This window comes from Perca fluviatilis, chromosome 21, assembly GCF_010015445.1.
Source record: "Perca fluviatilis chromosome 21, GENO_Pfluv_1.0, whole genome shotgun sequence".
In the NCBI taxonomy this organism is placed as follows: domain Eukaryota; kingdom Metazoa; phylum Chordata; class Actinopteri; order Perciformes; family Percidae; genus Perca; species Perca fluviatilis.
Window position 1 is genome coordinate 3,292,979 of NC_053132.1, and position 23,687 is coordinate 3,316,665.

General features: G+C 41.8%; 1 protein-coding gene across 1 annotated transcript in view; it reads right to left on the reverse strand.

Annotated features, from left to right (window-relative positions):
- LOC120551580 (glutamate receptor ionotropic, delta-1-like) overlaps positions 1 to 618 on the reverse strand; it is a gene marked incomplete at its 5' end in the record, with an annotated part of 570,300 nt that extends 569,682 nt beyond the window's left edge. The window contains one exon of the mRNA XM_039789066.1: positions 582 to 618. Within this exon, the coding sequence (XP_039645000.1) occupies positions 582 to 618 (37 nt within the window). The remainder of the gene's footprint in view (positions 1 to 581) is intronic.
- Between the last annotated feature and the right edge of the window lie 23,069 nt (positions 619 to 23,687).

Sequence of the window (23,687 nt, forward strand, 5' to 3'; positions counted from 1 at the left end):
TTCAAAAATCCTCAAAAAATATACATTAAAAAAAGCCTCCACATGAAACCAACATATTATGAGCAAATATTAATCAGCCTATTTGAGGGAAAAAAAGACAATGATAGGGTTACTGGCCTATAGGTAAGGTAGTCACTAAGGATTCACTGCCACATGTATGTTTAACACAAAAACATGATTAAGTCATACCAACAATTATTTTCATAGTTTTATATGTACAAATAATAATAATAAATAACAATAATAATATAATATATATATTTATTATTATTATTATTATTATTATTATTATTATTATTATTATACACACTACAGGCTTTTAGTGTAGGCCCAGTTTAATATGCAACTACATTTGATAAAACAATGTAGCTAGTAGGGGGTCCCTGCTCCGTCTCTCTCTCAGATTAGGGGTCCTTGGCTTTAAACACGTTGAAGACCCCTGCTCTAAAATGTGTATTTCAGTACTCAGAAGTACATTTTGACAGACAAAAAAACCCGTTAGTTCCCATAGACTATAACTGCTGCGGTATGTGGAGCTGCTCCATGCTACGTGTAGCTGCCTGTAACGATACATAACATACCTGTCAAGTATCCCGTTTTGGCCGGGAAAGTCCCGTATTTTACCCTTCTTTCCCGCCGTCCTCCCCTTTTATTTTCCGCGTAATTTACGTATTTTACCTGCGTTATTATTAAATAATAACCCCGGGTCGGCGAGCGGAGTAAAAAAAAAACATTCCCAATCTGAGCTCGTTCTGTCACTGCCTCGCGATAACTGCCACGTGCAGTATCCTACTACAGATACTGTAGATGGCAGTTGTAGCGAGGTTAGTGTGTGAGGTCCGATGTTGAGTGACAACGCAGGGAAAAAAAAAAAAAACAGAGACGGATGATGGACGCTTCGACAGAGACGGTGCGCTGCCAAAACTTCTGAAGGCTTTACTATGCATCCCCCATAGCAATACAAGTTGAGAAAGGGTGTTTAGCATGGTACGAAAGATTGTTCCAGAGAATAGGATGACGTTAGACCACAGAACTGTTTGCACTCTACTCTCATGTAAACCACTCTGGCCCAGCCCACAAATACACTCCTTCCAAAACAATCTTAAAGTATGCAAAGTCTGCAACAAATTTATACAATAACTCACTAAAAGAGTAAAGAAAAGTTATGTGAAATGAAAAGAAAAACTGTAAAAGAAAAGCAATAGGCTATGAAATGAAAAGTGTGTGGAATGAAAATAAAATGTAAAGACAAGCAATGTTATACATTGTAAATGTTTTCAGCATTCTGCATCAAGTGGTGATTTTAGCTTTCTTGTACACCTGTCTTAAAATGTAAGGGATACTGGAGCTTGGTTGGGGTGGTGGGACTGCTTGCGGTGGGCGCCGGAAAATTTCCCTTATTTTCAAATCCAAAACTTGACAGGTATGTACATATATTTATGTTACAGTGACTAAAATGGCCGCCTAAAGCTACCTCTGTGCAAACAAGTAACTAAAGCCATCGTTTGAACTTAATTAGAGGCACTCTGAATCAGAAAGGACAGAAGCACTCCACTTGCGACTTACTGTTAATGAGATACTGAAGTTTCCGACCACAGCTGGCAGCCTGACATGTTTCAATTAGCTATCAATTAAGAGCAGGTGCGTTCGGTTATTGAAATAAATAACGTTAATGTCTTACAGTTCAGTTGCCTCAGGTTAGCTTGACAAGAAGACAGAACAAACACGTAGTCGTGTCTTAGCGGACAGCAGACTTTTGCACACGGCACTGCTCTGTTTAAGCTAACAGGGGCACGTTCAAAACGATGTTCCCTCGGAACCGTGTGCAACGGTGTGCAACGGGCTTTGAGCATAAACTGTAGAAAACAGGCTTTTGAGGTACGTTAACTTTCGATTGGTGGGTGTGTCACACGTGATAGCCAAACATCATGTGACCCAAACAATTGTAGAACCGTTCTGCGTCGTACTTTAAAAGAATAAGTCAGTTATGTTCCTTTCATTGAACATTACACAATATCACCAAGGACCACACACCCCCAAGTCATGGACTGTTCTCCATTCTCCATTTCTGCACATGGACTATGGACTGTCCCACTACCTATGATCACTATGCACTTTATTAATGCACCTCAACAATGCACTATATATGATCATACTGCATTCTGTCTCTACTAATTTATTATATGGACTGTCTGATTTCTCAGAACTCTATGCACTTCATTTGCTAATGCACTTTAAAGGGGTGATAGAACATACCTGTCAAGTTTTGGATTTGAAAATAAGGGAAATTTTCCGGCGCCCACCGCAAGCAGTCCCACCCCCCCAACCAAGCTCCAGTATTCCTTACATTTTAAGACAGGTGTACAAGAAAGCTAAAATCACCACTTGATGCAGAATGCTGAAAACATTTACAATTTATAACATTGCTTGTCTTTACATTTTATTTTCATTCCACACATTCTTTTCATTTCATATTGCTTTTCTTTTACAGTTTTTCTTTTCATTTTACATAACTTTTCTTTACTCTTTTAGTGAGTTATTGTATAAATTTGTTGCAGACTTTGCATTCTTTAAGATTGTTTTGGAAGGAGTGTATTTGTGGGCGGGGCCAGAGTGGTTTACAGAGTGGTTTACACAAGAGTGGTTTACATGAGAGTAGAGTGCAAACAGTTCTGTTGTCTAACGTCATCCTATTCTCTGGAACAATCTTTCGTACCATGCTAAACACCCTTTCTCAACTTGCATTGCTATGGGGGATGCATAGTAAAGCCTTCAGAAGTTTTGGCAGCGCACCGTCTCTGTCGAAGCGTCCATCATCCGTCTCTGGTTTTTTTTTTTTTTTTCCTGCGTTGTCACTCATCATCTGACCTCACACACTAAACTCGCGACAACTGCCATCTACAGTATCTGTAGTAGGATACTGCACGTGGCAGTTATCGCGAGGCTAGTGACAGAGCTCAGATTGGGAATGTTTTTTTTTTACTCCGCTCGGACCCAGGGTATTATTTTTTAATAACGCAGGTTAAAATACGGGAGATTTACGGGAAAATACTAATACGGGAGGACGGCGGGAAAGAAGGGTAAAATACGGGACTTTCCCGGCCAAAACGGGATACTTGACAGTTATGGTGATAGAATGATTATATAGGGAATTTCACACTGTTCCTTATGGTCTCCTAATGGGGTATGTAACATTGGTTGGGCTGAAAATGGCCTGGTTGATATTTTATTGGCCCTTATGCATCCCTGTGTTTTGGCCCTATTTGTAACAAGAGCTTTTCTTCCAAATATGGTATGGTCATGAATATTTAGATGAGCTGCACGCTGATTGGTTGAGCGACTTGCCATACGCACACATTAGAGACGCGCGCTGATTGGTTGGGCGAATCCCCAATACACATTTCATCTCATATGAAATGTGTGAGAAATGGAATCTCATATTCCAGACACTGCAATGTTTCATTACCAAATTCACTTCTGAGACTTTTTTAAGCGAGAAATCAACTATATAAAGCTCAAATATGGGCCGTTTTACAAAAATTGATGGCTAATTGCAAATTTGGTAAGACGTGTTGGACTTTAGGAGCTCCACACAGTCTGACGAGAAAGCGACAGCCTGCTGGGCTCCATACCCAGGGCAAAGTCACCCTTTGTGGATACTGCACTACGGGGCTCCGCGGCCAGCTGCCGGCATAACTAATATATTTACGGTTTGAATTTCGTCACGCCACTTATATAACATCATTCCCCAATGTCTTATAAAGCTAACCGTTGTGTCCGATTTGATTTTAAGGCATTTTTATGAACGCGAGGCGTCTTTGTAGGACGAGCAGCTGCTTGCTATATGTCCCATTCATTACAATGGGGAAATACTGCAGCTAGCTAGCTACACTGTCGCCATAACTAAATTCTATTTACAGTTTGAATTTCGTCATGCCATTTATACAACTCATTCCCCAATGTCTTATAAAGCTAACCGTTGTGTCCGATTTGATTTTAAGGCATTTTTATGAACGCAAGGCGTCTTTGTAGGACGAGCAGCTGCTTGCTATATGTCCCATTCATTACAATGGGGAAATACCGCAGCGTGCTCACTTTCGCATAACTAAAGTATATTTACAGTTTGAATTTCGTCACAGCATGAATATTACAGGTTCCTCAAGGTCTTACAAAGCTTAGCTAACACTTGTCCGATTTCGGATTTCAATTGAATGTATTTTTTTGAATGTCAGAGTTAGGAGGAGGCTAGCTAGCTCTCATTGATGGACTCCATCTCACCGCGGCTCTATCAATGAGACTCACGGACAAGAGGCGTTTATTTCCCCGATTGTTTGTTTAAATAACTCAACACACATACCCATTATAAGATTAACTGGAACCTGCGGGCTGCGGTAAAAGATTGCGGGCGTAACAAGCTCGCTGACACTGCGGTCAGGGCGGCGATGTAGCAACCCAGGCAGCACCAACACCGGCACTAAACTCCGACACACAGTCGGAGAAAATTTGCAATTAGCCATCCATTTTCGTAAAGCGGCCCATATTTGAGCTTTATATGGTTGATTTCTCGCATAAAAAAGTTTCAGAAGTGAATTTTGTAATGGAATAGCAGAGATCTGCGTGACCTAGCTAGATTCAGAAGACTACCTGATCTCAGGTCAGTTGTGTAGCCTATGTAAATGTTGGGGCGTGACCGTTCTCTTAATACACCTATGGGCTGACAAAGGTTCCGGTTTTTGGGAGGTTGACGTCAACTTCCAGCTTTGTTGGGATTCGCCCGTTTTCAGAGGCAGTTTCAAAATATGAGATTTTCATAGTAAAGGGGTGTCAGTGGGATTCTGAGCTTCTATGTATGTCCTATTTACCCACCGAACTGTCATTATTCAACTATGACAGGGTAAAATCGGTTTTGCATTCTATCACCCCTTTAATAATGGACTAACATGACCATGCTGCATTCTGTGTTTTATGTCTTTTTTCAAGCACTGCTATGAAGAAAAAAAAAGCACTTTTTAATGATTGCACTACTGGTTAGATGTTGAAATGCATTTCGTTGTACTGGTTGTCCTTACTTGTGCAATGACTGAATCTAATCTAATTACAATCTTACATTATGATGACATAACATAACACACTTAGGAAGAAAGAGTGCTTAAATACACAGTAAGAAAAAAGAAAAGTAGAAATTAAAGCAATAAATAAAAAAAATATAAAATGAATTGGAAGGTAGGCTATATGATCACATTTTCTTAAAATAAATCTTTTAGTATATCAGCTGTATAAAACCTTAAACTTTATTTGTGTCCCTGGAGGGCAATTACATACAGCAAGACGTACAATACATGAATAAAAAGCCTAGACATACAATATAGAGAGAGCTGGTGGGGGTCCTAGAAGTCCAACAGTAGTCAGTAGTGACCATGATCTATGCTAAATACCCAGTTTTATGTGTTTATTTCACACAAACCAGTAATGTCAAACAGATACATCTTGCTACATCACATCTGCTGATGAAGATCATGTAATATGATCAAAAGCACCAGAACAGCTATTAAATGGACCTTGTGGTGAAATTGTTTTCTTAACATGACCCTCTGTGTGGCAAGAGAAGATTTGTAACTGAGAAAGCCTTCAGGACCTGGACAAACAGCACTCATGAGTCCGCAGGAACCTCCCTTTGTGTGTGTGTGTGTGTGTGTGTGTGTGTGCGTGTGTGCGTGCGTGCGTGTGCGTCCGTTGACTTTCAAATATCTCGAGCACCGTTCATCCAATCTACTTCACACTTGGCGTTTGGACAGCGTTGGATATTGCAATATTAATAAACTGTGACTAAAACTAAACACAATAGAGGTTGAGAAAAAATGTATAACAATGGCATAACGCTGGATCTTCCAGGTCTACTCTTCACAATTAAGGCCCATCTTAAATTCACTCAGAGCATTTCACTAGGAGGAAACTCGACATTTTTTACCGACACTACATATCAAACAAAAGCCAGACACTAGTCGTATCACGTTTCTGTGAGCTGTAAAGAAGATAAAAAAACACTTCTAGGCAGAAGGCAGAAGATAACGTCATCTCGGAGCCTGACCGGGAAAAGAGAGCTCTCTTCCTCCGTCTCACTCAAACTAGGTTGTGTAAGTGTGCTAACCTTTTATAGTAGCTTGCATATTGAATGGTTTGAGGGCCTTCTGTAAGTTATTTTGGGGTACGACGGCTCTGCAGAAAGCTACAAGCAGCAGTAGTATTGCATGTGAAGACCAGGGCACACATGGATAATTCAGTTAAGCTAGCTTTATTGGGAAGAGTGAGCATCGCTACACAGGGGGCACTGGTGTAGATAAATAAGTAAATTGTTGGAGTTAAATTTCGAATGCAAATGGAAACTTTGTGCAATATATTGCTTATGTTTTTGTGTAAGAATGCCTAAACCTTTTAACCCTTGTGTTGTCTTCCTGTAGACTATGAACTTCTTCTCCTTCCAGGTCAAAAATTGAAAATTACCTTATTTTGGGGCACTTTTTCCCCACAGTGCTTTTTTCCATGCTTCCATGTTTTTTTCTTCATTCACGGCCAATAAACCCTAATTTATATGACATCACATTTAATTTTTGAGTTTGAGTTTCAAACAGGCACCTTTCTGAATGTGTACTAGTCTGAATGGAGGGGAGCAAAACAGACATTACATGAATGTTCCTAAAAACGTCTAGCAGGTTTGTGCCATATTGAAGTACAGCTGGTAAATCTCGAATGTGCAGACTAATGAATGGATGACCAGAAAATAATTTATTGTGAACGAAAAGACATACGGAAGTGAGGGAAACGCACACAAACAGACAATAAATGGAACTTTACAGATTCTGTTCGGAGAATATGTCACGCGCAATTAAGAAAAACCTCGCCTACAAGTGAGAATTCAATTTGCCAGGCTGCTTGCGCTCATTCAGCTCGCTGAGTATCCAAATGAACTCTGCTCGGCACTCCGATCCTCGCGGAGAAATGGGCGTTCTTCCTCGCAGGGCGCCACCGGGACGCCATCTAGCTCCTGGGCTTGATCAATCAATCATCCCCTTTCTGAAATTGCAGTCGGTCGGGCGTTTTCAATTAAGAATGAATCTTGTTGCACCTGTCAGAGACACCGTGAGGGAATTGATGTGAGGTTTATATTTCGCCCCGCAGCAGCAGACTGGGGAGCCTCAAACCTCAACAGCTTTAATTAACAGTAAGTGCTAAAGGGCGGAGGAGGCCGCCTCTTGACCCGCCGGTGCCTCTGTGAGCTCAGGATTAAATTCCCATGAATGTTATACTCCTCAGAGTCTCTCTTTTACTGTCTGTTTTCCGAACAGTGGACAATTTAAAGGGTCAGTTAATCCACATTACAAAAAAAAACATTTTCTTCTTGTGGTATCTATCCGTGCAGGTTTTTTTCCAGGTTTAAAGATATCTATCTCTGAGATTCCTGCCACCAGTTCTGTGAGCTCATACTCTCTACTGAAGCTATAGTTCAAATGACTAAATGTGACAGCACGTTCCAGAGTGACAGGGACGCTGTTTTCTGGAAAGAGATAAATTTGGATTTTTTTACATTCCCACTGCTGAGAGCGGCACAAACTAAAACACATGAGCCTTCATTGTATTGGGCTGAAGGCAGAAATATCTCAGATTTCTCAAAAACTGGACGAAACATATGTAAAGATAGAAACCACAAATAAGAAAAATAGTTTGTCATTTGGGTAAGTAGACCCTGTAAAAACTTGCTCAGCTCCATGTTCGTGCACCTGTTGAAGACATCGATTGTTGTAAATAGCATTGTTTTATTATATTTATGGATAATTCGGGACGTAATGGTTTGATTCCAAGCTTTGTTTTAAAGTTAGTGTCTATAGCTCACCTGGTAGAGTGCGCGCCCCACGTAGGCTCAGTCTTTGCCAGCGGCCCGGTTTCAAATCCAACCTGAGGCCCTTTGCTGCATGTCATCCCCCCTCTCTCTACCCTATTTCCTGTCTCTATTCAGCTGTTCTAAATAAAGTAAAAAATCTAATAAAAAAAGCAGTACTTGACATAAGAGCTGCTATGATTAGTCGATTAATCAATTAGACTACTTGATAATTGAATAATAATTAAAGTCATTTTAGTTGTGGCCGGGTTAGCTCAGCTAACCTCAGCAGGTTCGACTCCGACCTGTGGCCCTTTGCTGCATGTCATTCCCCCCTCTCTCTCTCTCCCCTTTCATGTCTTCATCTGTCCTGTGGAATTAAAGGCTTAAAATGCCCTAAAAAATAATATGGAAATTCCCTGCTCTTTTCTGTTTTGAACCATATTTAACTGAATATCTTTGAGTTGTGAACAAAACAAGACATTTAAAGACACCCCCTCCCCCCCAATGACATTGAGAAACTGGGATAGACATTTTTCACCATTTTCTGACATTTGACAAAACCAAATAACTAATCAATTAATCAAGAAAATAATTGATAGATTAATCAATGATGAAAATAATAATGGTTAGTTGCAGCCCTACTGGACATTTTAGCATATAAATAGCACTTTATTCAAACATTTCCTTTGACTGCATGCACATGATTTCAATCCTTAAAGCCAGATTATTGAATATTCCTCTGAGCTGAATGTTTAATAAATGGTACAGAAATGGGGCAATCCAGTTCGAGTTGGAAAAAGAATGTGCGATTTGGAGCATGTGGCTTTTTCGAGCATATTTAGCAAAACATTCCTACACTACATACAGGGTGGGAACTTCACACCAGCCAGCAGCCAAATGCAATTTATGTGCCAATGAGGGAAAAACAATGCATTAAGTTTATCAGGCCCCCTCCTCTCTCTGGCAGGTAATCAACCAGCATTCTGGGGCTTTGGGTCCCAAAGCTCCAGCAGGCTGGAAAATCAGAGAAAGCAGCTGGTTTACTTTGGGATTTAGCTGCCTCTGTGCTCTGTGACCATAAACTCTGGCTTCTAGCTGGACCCATTCATCTCATGGAAGCTGCACGACAACATTTCTCAGATACTATTTTACTGTAAGCACCTGCTGCCAACAGAAACTATAGAAATATTCTAAGATTTCACAAAAAAAAGCCCATTATATATGAGGGATATAACGATACACTCAACTCACGATTGGATACGAATCACGATTTAGCTGCAGGCAAATTAATGAATATTTTATTTATTTCTATGAACTGTGCAAAACAACAGATGTGTCCTCTTATCACAAGTGACACTGTCATTGTATTGTATCTTGAATAACAAATAATTAATCAAAAAAGAATAAGGAGTTCAAAACAAATCCCACATCAAAATAAGTAAATACATAGAAAACTAACTCTTCAAATGCATAAACTCAGAAGGCGCAGTGACGTCTGAAGTCAAGTAAAACAATGTAGATTACGGCCAAGGCCGCTTAAAAATTGCATAATGATTAATTTTTCCATCTCAACCGGTTGTAATCTTTACACATTTATATTCATTTTTACTTCACTTTGAGTTTGAAACTCTCCGCTCATAGTACCCCGGTTCTAGAGCAATAGGAGTAGTAAGACACTTTGCCCTTTCAGAACCACGGACAGAGACATGGAACTCCTGAACAAAGCTGCCTCCCTTTCAGCACCACGGACAGAGACAACACTTTTCACGAAACTCCTGAACACAGCTGCCTCCCTTTCAGCACCACGGACAGAGACATGGAACTCCTGAACACAGCCGCCTCCCTTTCAGCACCATGGACAGAGACCTACATTTTAATGGAACTCCTGAACACAGCTAACCTAGAAATCTAGATGCACCCTAGCCGCAGCAAAATTATTTTGCTGCCAGGGGGGTCTAGCAACTCTCCGTTGACTTGCGAGCTGGAAAAACCAAACTCTAGAGTCGGTGGGTGGGCTTATGGCTGCTGCTGCTGGGAACAGCGGTCTTCTGAAAGACTTGGAGTTAAGCTTTTCTTTGAGAAAAGAACAAAGAACGGCTTAAGTCATTCTTAAAAAAGGAAGATGTGTTCGGAGTTTTGCCGACCGGATACAGCAAAATTTTAATCTATCAACTAGCTTCTCTTCTTTCTTCGTTGCTCTGCCTGGTTGTAGCGCTATCCTATTGCGTGCAGAGGGAAATTGAAAGACAACCGTTTATCCCGCCCCTCGGATTGAGCCCAGCCAATGGTTCCCAGACCCAACATCTGGATGTGGGGCTGGCTTGTCAGGCTAGAACACAGCTGCCTCCCTTTCAGAATCACAGACAGACATAACTTTTCATGAAACTCCTGAACACGACTGCCTCCCTTTCAGCACCACGGACAGTGCCTGAAGCCTGCAGCTCTGTGCTGCCATTTCAGTCTGAATACACGGATGTGACGTGCACATAAGAATAAGGATTTCAAAGAGATGAATATTATTATATTATTATAATATTATAAGATAATATAATTTTAATTTACACTTTGACAGGGTTCATCGATAGACACATTTTCTGTGCTGTTTGAAAGATGGATGCTATTATTATTGTTTTTTGGGGCCCTGAAATGGGGTAGTTTTTTGTTATTGTGTTAAATTATATATACCATATATATGGTATATGTTGATGTGCTGTATGTAGGTATATGTATATACTGTATTGTATGTTTGTTTCTGCATTATTGTTTGTGTTATAAAAAGAAAAGAAAAAAGATGGACGCTGAGCCTCAATTAGTCCTGTGGGAAAGAAAACTAGATTAAGAAGCTGTGAGCATATTTACAACAGAGTAAACAAAAGATTGCCATTCACGAGGGCTTGTGTTCTACCGGCTGACATAGCGGGGCTTTACTAAATTATGATATGCTTGAGAGCAAATTTAGAACAACTTTGAACTCCACCTCTAATCTCCCCGGGCCCTGCAATCCACAGAAATGGTCATTTTATTCACACACACACACACACACACACACACACACACACACACACACACACACACACACACACACACACACACACACACACACACACACACACACACACACACACACGCCTTCTTGCGTTCATCACCCTCACACAGGAAAATCCATTCCCATTAAGGGATTCATCAGTGGAGTTATAAGAGGTGTCGTTTATCTTTTAAGCTGCCAAAGCATTTGTGGGTAAAACCACAAGGGAATTAAATCACATGTAGCAGATCCCTGGAGGCGTATTAAACGCAAGAAACACAAATTATTATTTGTCTTTAAATTAAATCACATGCAGCAGATCACTGGAGGAGTATTAAACGCAAGAACACAAATTATTATTTGTCTTTGCATTTTGCTTGGCACTGACAGTGAAAAGGTCTCCTTCCCAGAGAGAAACTAACCGCCTAGACAGGAATAGCAATGACGCAAACTCCACTTCAGCCACTAACTCATGAACTGTTTGTTGTAGACGCTTGTGTAAGGCATCATTGAACTCAGCAGAGAGCTCCTTTTTCATTCATTATGCTCTGCCCTGCCCCCTATGATTTAGCGACGCCCTGTTCCATAACTGAAGAATGATGACTGGTCAGTATTCCTCAAAGACTGGTAGATTTGGTAAAATATCATGTTTTTAATTTGAAATTTTAAACAGTGTTTCTCAAACTCTGCGAGCAATTTTTAAAAGCCTAATAGTGAGGAGCATGGATGTGTTGTTTTCAATGTTAAATAAAGTTGTATGTAACTCTAAACATTATTTGGATTGGCTTTTTTAGCGGTGTTGTCGGACTTCCGCAATGAAACCGACTGTTTTGCGGCAATGCCTCCAATTTATGTCACAAATCAACACATGACATTTGATGAAAATGCAGAGAAAGAAAGTTTTGGGCTGGTCTAAACACTAAAATCCATCTAACCATGCCCTTACCATTTGAAAAGATAATCCTCCATTCAGCAGCTTTGCATCAGTTTAAGGTCAAACAAGATGGCCGTTTTCAGCCAATCAGGGTGAGGTAGTGTGAGGGGTTGGCCTTCACATTCACTCTGTTTAAACAAATGTATTATTTTGATCCTAAGCCAGAAGAGATTTAAAAAGTGAAATGAATAATGTGGAGCTTTAAATGATACAAAAACACAAAGTACAACAACAACAAGATTTATAACATCCAGGATTTTTGGACAGCATTTCCCCAGAGTCCAAACGAAGCACCGGGCACATGGCTGAACAGCAGAGCTATTATTATTATAATTAAACATCCAAATAAGGGATGTTTCTGCTCTTTGACCTGCTGCAGAACAATGAAGAATGTGGAAGAAAAGCAGCCAAATTCACTTATTATGCATTCCTTCCATGTGAAAACAAAATATGTCTCCACACTGTCAGACATCATCAGCAGTGTGGAGCAGCAGACAGAGTGAGGACTGCAGAAATGAACTGCAGGAATTTCCATTCTCAGCCTTGTCATTACAAACCCACGAGCTCTCACGCAGGATGTGAGATCCCGAGCTGCTTTTCCTTCTGTCAGACAGCCAACAATCTCCAGACACTAACTTAATGCAAATGAAAAGTGCATCTGCTGAGAATACCTACACAGCCGGCCACTTTTGCACACGTAACCAACAATTATATACGTGACTCATCCTACTCTGGAGGTAAAATGATAAATATGAAGCCACTGCAGCTGTCACGCTGTGAAACATTACAATCCAGCAGCATCTAATCTACACAATCTAAAAGCTGAAAAGTTTAAATTAAAGTAGCAGCAAAGTGTGAACAACACAAACATAATTACACCTTGTAAACTGCAAATGTTCTGTACTGTAGCCGTGTGTTAAACCTTCCACGGAGCTTCAGTATCACGTGTAAAACACACCAGTAATTAGGCCATGCTTGTAATTAAAAAGATTCGGCTGGCAAACATACAGGCAAATTGGCTTAAGTTTGCATCTAAAATCCATTAATATTTTTCTGCCAACAGTCGGCCAATCGGGGTCTGTGCATGGGGACATGTGATAGCAGTTCATATCAGTTTGTTTGGAAGACGAAAATAGTAAAATCAACTGAATGGAGAGCAGAAATTCAAGAAGCAGAAGAACAAATCTACAAGTGAAATGGGAGCTGTGACCAAAGAAATAACCAAACAGCCAAACAGTTGCTCTGCTGCCTCTACATTAGGTAACTTTCAACCATAATCTTCTCTTTCCTTTTCGAAATAAACTAAAATGAATGATATAATTTCATTAAAATAAGTTTAAGTCCCAGTTTTCTGGAGCGAGATTAGATAGATAGATAGATAGATAGAAAGATAGATAGATAGATAGATAGATAGATAGATAGATAGATAGATAGATAGATAGATAGATAGATAGATAGATAGATAGATAGATGTGGTATTCATCCCGAGGGAAATTTTAGGCATCCAGTAGCTTAGACAACCATAACACAACAAACGTACATACCCACATATCCCACATACATAAAAAACACTCACATACATTTTAAGAGTTAGCAATTTGTGAAGTGATGTGATTCGATGTGATTAACCCTTTCAGTTCCAAAAAATTGATGTTTGTAAGTAAAACGTTATGGATTTCTGGGAGATTTTGGGAGGAGGGGGTGACTGAATTCAATTCAAAAGACTTCATCTGTTGCTCAAATGGGATTTGAGTCTAATGGGTCTGCAAAAAATCCTAAATACAAAATATGACAATGTATAAACAAAAAGTGTTATTGGAAGTGTCCAAACCTTAGCTGGCCAACAATGTCAAAGACCTTGAATGGTGGGGCTCACAGAAGCATCAAAACCAGTTGATTATGAGATGAAAATGTCTGCAAGCGTTTACTCAAAGTAACTTTTATTCTAGCCAAGCCCTGTCACTGACCTGTCGCACTTCTCAGAGTGAATGGCTGTTTAGGCTGGATGATGAGGGTTGATCCGAAAACAAACGGATGTCGACATACGTCCTGGACTAAACTTACTCCTAGGCTGGGAAAGCAATGTTTACAGTCTAATGAGGATCTCATGTTTTTGAAGTTGCATTCAGACAAGAACATCAGTCACACTCATATTGTTTTCCATGAATAAATCAAATTCAAAGATATTCAGTCTCAGCACAAAACAGAGAGACTTGGCAGCTTCAGTGTCTTTCATAAGACCGTTGTTAGTTAATCAGTTTCATTTCCAAGCCTTTTCATCTGCGTCCACACAGTCTCCTCTCTACTGACTGGTAGTAGTCAGTGTGTATTTGAAGGAACAATAAGGTTTCTTTGGGTATTTCATTGCCCTCTCTGAGTCAAAGACTCTGTTACATGCCACGATTATTCAATCCACCGACTGAGGCCGCTGCATTATGTTAGAAAGATGGCTTTGCTGCTCTCTGTCCATGCCTGCATCTGTACTGTGTGTGTGTGTGTGTGTGTGTGTGTGTGCGCAGGTGGTGGAGGTAAATGGCCTGGCTAAGCCTTCATTGAGACAGTGCGGGAAGCCTTTTGCGTTGTTCCCTAACTGGGTTAGTTTATCTTATTTAGCGGCGGGGCAAGAAAAGGCCGCAGCTGTTCATTCCCTTTGCCAGCCTCAACAGATTGGATTCCTGCAGTTCGAGCGCGCCTTTCCACAAACCCCGGCCACGGATAAGCAGGGCTCCCCTTCTGCTAGCCACTACACCGGTGCCATAAATCATCCCTCTTTAGCTGCCTGGCTCATGGGATGGGCTACTCTCTCCTCTTCAGGCTCCTTATGAAAAGTGACTTGTTCCCCGCTTGGCCTGAGGGGCGTTTAGAGGACCTTCAGACCTGGAGAAACAGCCCACAGGGACAGGAAGAGCTACAACCCGAGTCTGACCGATATACAGTGCTCAGCATAAGTGAATACACCCATGTTAAAGTTGACTAAAAAGAGGAAAAAAAAATCTTAATGCCTAAATTAAAAAAAATTAGGAAAAATCCAGCCTTTAAGGACACCAATTTTCTTTGGGAATGAATAATGTATCGTAAATAAATAAATGTTCTTCCTTAAAATACAGGGGGCATAAGTATACATACCACTATGTTAAATTCCCATAGAGGCAGGCAGATTTTTATTTTTAAAGGCCAGTTATTTCATGGATCCGGGATACTATGCATCCTCATAAAGTTCCCTTGGCCTTTGGAATTAAAATAGCCCCCCCCCACATCATCACATACCCTTCACCATACCCCCACATCATCACATACCCTTCACCATACCCCCCACATCATCACATACCCTTCACCATACCCCCACATCATCACATACCCTTCACCATACCCCCCACATCATCACATACCCTTCACCATACCCCCACATCATCACATACCCTTCACCATACCCCCACATCATCACATACCCTTCACCATACCCCCTCACATCATCACATACCCTTCACCATACCCCCCCACATCATCACATACCCTTCACCATACCTAGAGATTGGCATAGTTTTATGTCAGTTAGCCTAATAGCTGGTTTGATTTGCATTGAGAGATGATCTTATGGAAAGTACCCCCATTTTTTAATTAAGGCATTAAGATCAATTTCCAAAAGATGATTTTTTTATTCCTCTTTTTAGTCAACTTTAGCATTAGTGTGTAAACTTATGCTGAGCACTGTAAGTTCCTAAAGGGTGACACCAATATTGTTCACAGTTAAGACTTGTATTCAATCATTAACCCTCTGAGGACGAAAAGCGTTATTAAAAAATTTCATTTTAGACATTTATTTACTATTTGATTCATAAATTAGGCTACTTTTGTAAACCCAAGACTTTTGTATACTCATTTCAAGCACCAAAGCAATTGAGTGTAGGTATGTTTTCAGAAGAGATTTGAGAAATATTTCAGCTTTAGGGCCAAATTATGTCTTTATACATTGCTCTGGAACAATGTTGGCTATCACTATGCAGAAAGCTGAGTTTGTTCTGACCATTTTGATATGAAACATGGGGGGATTAGTTATATGCAAATATAATAATAAATAATCCCCATAAAAGGAGAATTCAAGAAGAAGCCCTTAGACCTCAGAGGGTTGATAAATTAAGAGAGACAAACTTGATTTTGCCCCAACACCACTTGGATATTCACAGGACTGTACAACTCTCCACCAAAACCAGACTGTGAAATCTACAGTATGTCCTTGAAGCTCTATAAAGCTGCATTATAAATATTTTGCACATTAACACCAAATTAAAATGACCAACATCTGTAAGGGGTCCCTCACAGTGTAACTGGAGGAAATTTGGACACAACTTTCTCCATGTTAAAAGCAAATCAAAACTGTCTCAGATGATAGATATCACATATAAAATAATCAACACAACTCGTCCCAAATCGTAATCAGAACTCCGAACCAAACAGAGGGAAAGGTAATATGACTGCCGCGGCTGACAAATACCTTCAGAAACATCCTTCATTTCAGTTTTCATTTGTACTATGCATTATTTTTTTTCCAGGTCAAGGCTTTGTGCAGAACCATCAAGTTCATTCACACCAAACTGAGGCAAGAAAAAAAACACTTCTTTGTGCATCCAATGGGACAGGAAAGAGCTTCAGCCAGCAAAGTCGGAAGCTCGCTATTGTCCAAAATATAAAGACTTTTCTTCAGTGGAACGAAGGCCCCTGTCAGAGCCATAAAAAGTCTTTCCACTCACACATGAACACAATCAACACATACTGTACTTCCTCCTCTCTCTTCTTTTCTATCTTATTGTTGGCTAAGATGTGTCAACAATTATGTCTATTTATCCCGTTCCATCAAAGACAAATTTTTGTCAAGTTTTATACAAACAACAGTTCGATATTTTCTCAACACGTCTGTAAACCGATTCCTCATTCTGCAGGAGCATCTGTTGAGGTTTGACAGCCTGGTAATTGTCTGCTCTTCACAATGATTTTACTTTCCTCTTTTCTGGAAAGAGATGTTCTATTAAGGCCCCCCGAGAGCATGCGTCAAATCAGGAGTGGACCTCGCTGACAGCTTGATATCTGATATTTAAATAAAGGCCAAAATTGATTGCAGCCCTGCTCCCTCCTGCTTGCAGCTCCTGGTCCTGACCTTCTATCAGACAAACGGGCGTTCCTCGACGGCTGGTTTCCCTTTCCAGTCACAAGCAGCTGTTTTCACTGGTGTGTGCACATTCAACCAGAGAACAGGAGGGGCGGGACTAATTAGAGAAACCAGCTGCTGTTGTGATGGGATGAGATGTAAACCTGCAGACTCTTGAACCTCGACCACACACTGTAAAAAATAATGGACGGAGCTTCCGTGTCTGAGAACTGAAGCCAAGGCTGAAGCTTCTTAAAGCTGCGTTCTCTCTAATGTCCAGCAGGGGGCGACTCCACTGGTCTGTTTGTATAGAAGTCTAGGAGAAAATTAGTCTACTTCTCTCTTGATTTATTACCTCAGTAAACATTTTCATAATGAGTTTATGGCGTCATTAGCTAGTTTAAAATCCTCTTCAACACAGCATGACGTTCGTTTAGTAAATGATGCTCCCATTTATTTTAAAACAGATGATAAAGAAGGGGATGCTTCAGGACCTGTCAGTCAGGACAGGGGCTTAGCGATGCTAACCATGCTAACACTGGGGACATTAAAATACACCTCAACTTGTTTTTTGGCTGTTGTCCGTGTTTTCATCTTAACCTTTGACCCTCTCACTGTGTGATTCCACTCCAGCAAAGTTAACTGGAACATTTTGGTCGTCTAAACATGTCTTGTTCCAAGCTAGCTAGCTAGCACTAACGTTAGCTGGTAACTTAAGGGAAGGTTGCAGATTGTCTCTAACACGATGGAGATGAGTGACACCAGGTGTACAGTGCACAACAAAAACAAAACATGCAAGAATGAAACCCCCGTTCCAATACCACCATGGATATAGAGCCACTCGTGCCAAAACGCTTATTTATGAACTTTAATATCCAACAGAAAATAATCTAAACCACGTTATGAAACAGCACAACGTGGCGTCAACATAAAACACAGCGCTTTCCAGCCAGAGAGTGGAATTCACGTTGCAGCGAAAAAATACTTTCACCGGGGGTGTTTTAATCCAAACCACCATCTTTTCCCCTAAACTTAACTGTCGTCACCGCATGACGCTCACTTTTTCTGGCTAAACTCCACTACCACGGCCCCTGAAAGGACCGTCATCTGGCGGTGCCTGTAGCCGGCTCACAGTCACAACATCTGCCGCTGGTAGCCGGCGTCCTGGAGCTCTGTAGCGGCTAAATACAACCAGCAACTGCTGCTCAGATTTTATCTTCTATGACACTATGTGTTCACGTTACAGCGTTTTACTTAGTTTAAAATACTTCTACTTTAGGTATATAATATATGTTCTATTGGTGAAGTAGCAAGGATCTCTTTGAGGGGGGGATACATTTTGTCCCCACTGGGGATAAAAAATTATTTAGCAGAGGCAGGGATATGTAGACCAGAAAGGGGGAAATCCCACGCATCCCCCCCAGCAAATTGCACCCTGGCCAAAATGCAATCTCGGAAATGGCAGTCCACAAACCAATGGGTGACGTCACTGATGCTACGTCCATTATTTTTACAGTCTACGATGTCGACAGTGCACCACTGATGCACATCAAAATGGGTCAGAGGTTGAAGCAGGTCGACTGAAGGTCCAAGCTCCACGTTTTCATCTGTATCAGCTCTTTTACAGATCACCAACCCCCACCCCCGCGACACCCACGGCCTGACACTGATCCTCAACAGGGAACAGAAGAGAGAAAGGGACAAACAAACCGCGATATGTCACTGAAGATAAAGCCACGCGGCTGGACGAGACAGATGCTCGGGCAGGGGTTTCAGGGCCGAGGTTGGAACACTGTCACATCTGATCTGGGCGTCGCGTGGCGCTGCCAAGTCAGTCAGAGTCAAACTGTCAGTAGGTTCAGGGGAACAACGGAGGCTCTGAATGCAGCCAGCCAACCACAGATCAGCACGAGGAAGGAGAGGAAGGGAAGAAGTTCAGGATTTAGACTCCGGACTACATACCTATACATTGCCCAAGGTATATATATCTCCTGAACGCTGGCACATTTCTTTACATTTTTGCACATCCTGCACTAAACCACACTCTAACAAGTTCTACAGCCATCATGTAGGTTTAATATACTTTAAATAGGTAATCGTGATCAAGTTTATTTTCTCTGTTTTATCCTAAAAAGTATATATACTGTATGCAAGAGTATATTGTAAATACAACTATCACGAATGATTTGAGTGGTTATGTCTGAGATTGCTGTGTACATAAAGTCTTATAAAAACATATCTACGAAAAGTAAAGCACTGTAATTCGTATGTGTTCCAGGTATTCATTTCTGTATTACACCACAGTGAACGCTGCTGTATAAGAGCGTGACTAAAACACGAGGGCTTTCAAGCCGGGGAGCGAAAATTTGTGTCCCGGAAGAAGTTAAGCGGAAACACAAGACTTTCACCCAGGAAACGAGTGTTCGTCACCCGGCCGGGAGTACTACTTAAGGGGAGAGCGGTTTTAACCCAAAGCACAATCTCTTTTTTCTAATCGAAGTAGTCGTAAATGCAACGGCCGCTGAAACGACATCCCTTCACGGTGCTCTGTATCGGCTCAGTCAACTTTTCTCGTCATGTGACCGACAGTTGGTAGCCATAATTTCGTAGGATATTATAGGAATTGTTGTGCGTATGTTTTTGTACACAATATCATACGAACCCCTTCATGAGAATGCGTTCGCAGGCTAGATTTACACTCGCTTTTTTCAGCATTTATTTTCATGTTTGTGCTTCAATCGAAGCGCCACGAGCTCCTCCTCAGGTCGGGAAAATTCTTCAACCTCTCATGAAAGTCTTCCTCTGAAGCCACAAACAATCTTTAGATCAATCAACAGTGATGAGATGGGTTTCAAAGATGCAAAAATGTTACAAGATATGTGCGTGAGCCGAAAAAACACAACATTTAGATTCTTTAGACTTCCGAGTTGCATGAAATTATCATTTCAACCAAATTTCAATTAATATAATTTAATATGTAGCCAATTAAACCCTTCAAAGTCCCACACAACCTTTTTTTCTCCTCTAAATCACAAACACACACACACACACACACACACACACACACACACACACACACACACACACACACACACACACACACACACACACACACACACACACACACACACACACACACACACAATGTGGCAACATCAGCTCAGATTTGCCTTTTTTTTTGCATTATTTGCTCATAAATCGTCCCAGTATGTCAACCTACCCAGTGCGCTTTCATGTTCATGCCTGGTCTCACTATTTGGCATCACCCCCCTTATTTATTGTATTAACTGTTCTGTGTTCTCGTTAATCCTGTATCACTGTTCTCCATGTGCAAACTAAACACAGATTTTCTCCCGAGGGACAGTAAAGTATCCATCCGTCTGTTCATCCATCCATCCCCTCTATCCATACTCTACAATCCTATAAATATATTCTAAAGTGGCCAAAACATACTTGCAAAATGACATCTTTTTTCTCAGCGTACAGCAGGTTTTACTTCCAGTGAGTGTCAACTGTAAGTGTACCAATATGCAATGCATCGTTTAGCATTTTATCAAGATCTTCTTAATGATTGTTGTATTTTATTCATGGCCTATTGCTTATTGCTGCTCTGCATATCTGCATGGGTTATAAATGGCTATAATCAGTGTTTGGATCGGCTGTGTTGCTTCATGTTGCATGTACAGAGTATTGGATCCTGTTGTATTGATGTATTTCTAATGTTTTGTTGTTTGTTCTGTGTGCTCTGATTAAAAAAGTCTCCCAGTAGGACTACTAGGGGGAAATTAGCCAGCTGGCTAAAACAGTAATGTTAATTAATGTGCATTGTCCTTATGAATCAATAAATAAATTAAATTAAAGATAATTCTGTAATTAGACAGCCACCATAAAAGGAACGAGGGAACAAACCGACTCCTATTCTCCCAGATTAGCTAGCGGCATGAATCCTCAGCACACTGTTGGTTGGTACTGAAGTTACGAGTCATCTCATGTAATGCTAGTTTGTCATTATTAAGAATTGTAGCATTAATATGATGTTTTGTCAAACATTGCCTGACATATTTCCATGACGGAGATACAGCGTTTTGGAAGCAATATATCACTGTGTCTTATGAAAAATCATTCAAAGTAGGAAGTGCATTTTACAGCAGCAGCAACAATTTGTCAACTTAAATTAATTGCCCACTATTTTGATGAATAAATTGAGACGTTTTGTTGGAAAAAAATAAAACTTCTCTGCTTCCAGCTTGTTAAATGTAAATATTGTTCTAGTTTCTTCTGTCCTCTGTGACAGTAAACTGAATACCTTTGAGTTGTGGACAACAACGTCATCTTGGACTTTGGGAAACACTGATCCACATTTGTCACCATTTTCTGACAGTTTATAGACCTGACAACTAACCCATTAATCAAGAAAATACTCGACAGATTAATGGACAATGGAAATAATCGTTAGTTGCAGCCCTAGTGCCTTCTTATTAGATGAATGGCTCGGACTCCCCCCCCTCCCTCTTCCCACCCTATCCGCTTCCTCTTCCCCTCCTCCCCCCACCCTCCCGTCCTGGCGGAACCATGCAGGCCACCGCAGTGCTGCCACTGGCCGGGGTTTGATGCTCTGAGCTGCAGCAGAGATCTGAAAATGTCAAACCCTTTGGACTCATATTGTTTTTTACTTCCTCTTCTTTTGCAAACGAAAGATGGCTCTCTTCCGAACTGAATGCGCGCTGCTTGCCGCATCCCAATCATCTCGGGGCGAACAGGGGCCTCTAAGTGGAATTAGTGCAAATTGGGGAGTTTCTATGAAAAGTGCGTGAGTGTGATCAGACAGCGGTGTCTCATTGAGTCAGCGCTACGCTCAGAATCCCCCTCCGATGTATTCTCCATCAGCCCCTGCTTCCACTTAACAAGGGACTCGACTAATATAAGAAGGGGGGGGATACATGATGAAGAGGGAAGACACAAGCAGAAAGTGGTGCTTGACAACTAATTTAGCTCTCGCTTGCCGACGTTGGTTCACAGCCCAAAACAGTCGGCGTTTGTCCCCTTTGTCATCTCTTCCCCTGGCAGTTGATTAACATTTCACTCACGTCCAATTCAAAGTTCAGGCTTATAGATGAGGGGAGGCGAGGGAGAGAGGGATGGAGGAGGAGGGAGGAGGGAGAGGGGGGGAGGGAGGGATGGATGGATAAAGCAGAACCCTCCAAACACCCATGTCGGGCCAGTTTCTCCTGCCAACCTCGACACGAGCTCTCTCTCTCCCGGGGAAGGAAGGAAGGAAGGGTGGGTGGATGAAGGGATTGTGCGGCGCACTTTGCGGATACTTGCGTTGCGTGAGCCTGGATGCAACAGCCTCCTTCCTTCCTACATATCACCCAGGCGCGGATCGGAATGACAATCAGGTGTGAGGAGGTTTTTGAAAATCAGTGCATGCATGGAAACTCTTAATATTCAAATTCTGCCTCACCTCAACTTGAACACTACTAGTCCGTATTTCTCTCTCTCGCTCTCTCTCTCTCACACACACACACACACACACACACACACACACACACACACACACACACACACACACACACACACACACACACACACACACACACACACACACACCTGCTTGTCTGCCCACATTTGGTGTTTTAAGCCTTCTCCCTACAGCCAAAGCCCTGCACAGCAAAGCCAAAAAACCAGAAAGAAGCAGAAGCCCCGGCTGGTGTCTTACCAATGTGAATGATGGAGTCGGCGCTCACTGTGTTGCATTGCAATATCCACAGGGATTGAAATAACAATATCAGCATTTCCATCTCCAGTTTGAGCCAAAAAGGCGCATCCACGGATCCACCTCGCTGATTTTGGTGATTTTCTCCAGTGATGAGCAAATCCGAAATAAGCGTCGGTGCGTAAAAGCGGCGGCGGCGGCAGCAGCAGCAGCAGCAGCAGCGGCAGGGAACTGTGTTGAGTGAAATCACCACCGAACAGTAATAAAAAAAAAAAGCAAATCCCAAAGACCAAACTGTCGGCCGGAGTCGAGAGGAAGAAGAAGGGTAGGAAAAAAAAGAGAAATAAGTAGATGCTTCCAGGGCTCCGGAGAGAAACAAAACCCGGGTGAGTGAGGAGGGATACGGGGACGGACCAGAGAAGACACCGGGGGCTTGTTTCAGAGGTTGAGATCCGCCAGACGAGCAGGTCCGACTCTCTACCTCCGAGTCTGAGACATAACACACTGCAAACTGCGGAGGAGGACGGACTCTCTCTCTCTCTCTCTCTCTCTCTCTCTCTCTCTCTTTTTTTTTTCTCCCCCGGCCCACGTGATTGCAGAGCCTCTATCTATCCACGGCGCTGGAAAGCCAGAGCGGAGAGAAGAGAGGCGAGGGATGGAGATGGAGATGGAGAGATGGATGGGAGCCGGTGCGCACCGCGGAGGAGACGGGCTGAGAGGGAGCGAGACGCAGAGGACGGAGAGTCGTTTGGTCGGTTGTTTTTTTTGGGGGCGAGATGACTCGGACACTGGAGAGGCTGGGAGAGGGGGGAGGGGTGGGGGGTCATCAGTGCTGGTAATGAACTAGCGACGGCTCGACTTTACGTTTTCGCGCTTTAGACGCGCTCACCGCACCGACCAACTGAAGTTCGCGGAGCCGTCACTGAATCGCCGCGCTGCACCGGAGCTGCTGCACGGCTGGATTAACTCAGTGTGTTTGCAGCTACATCGCAT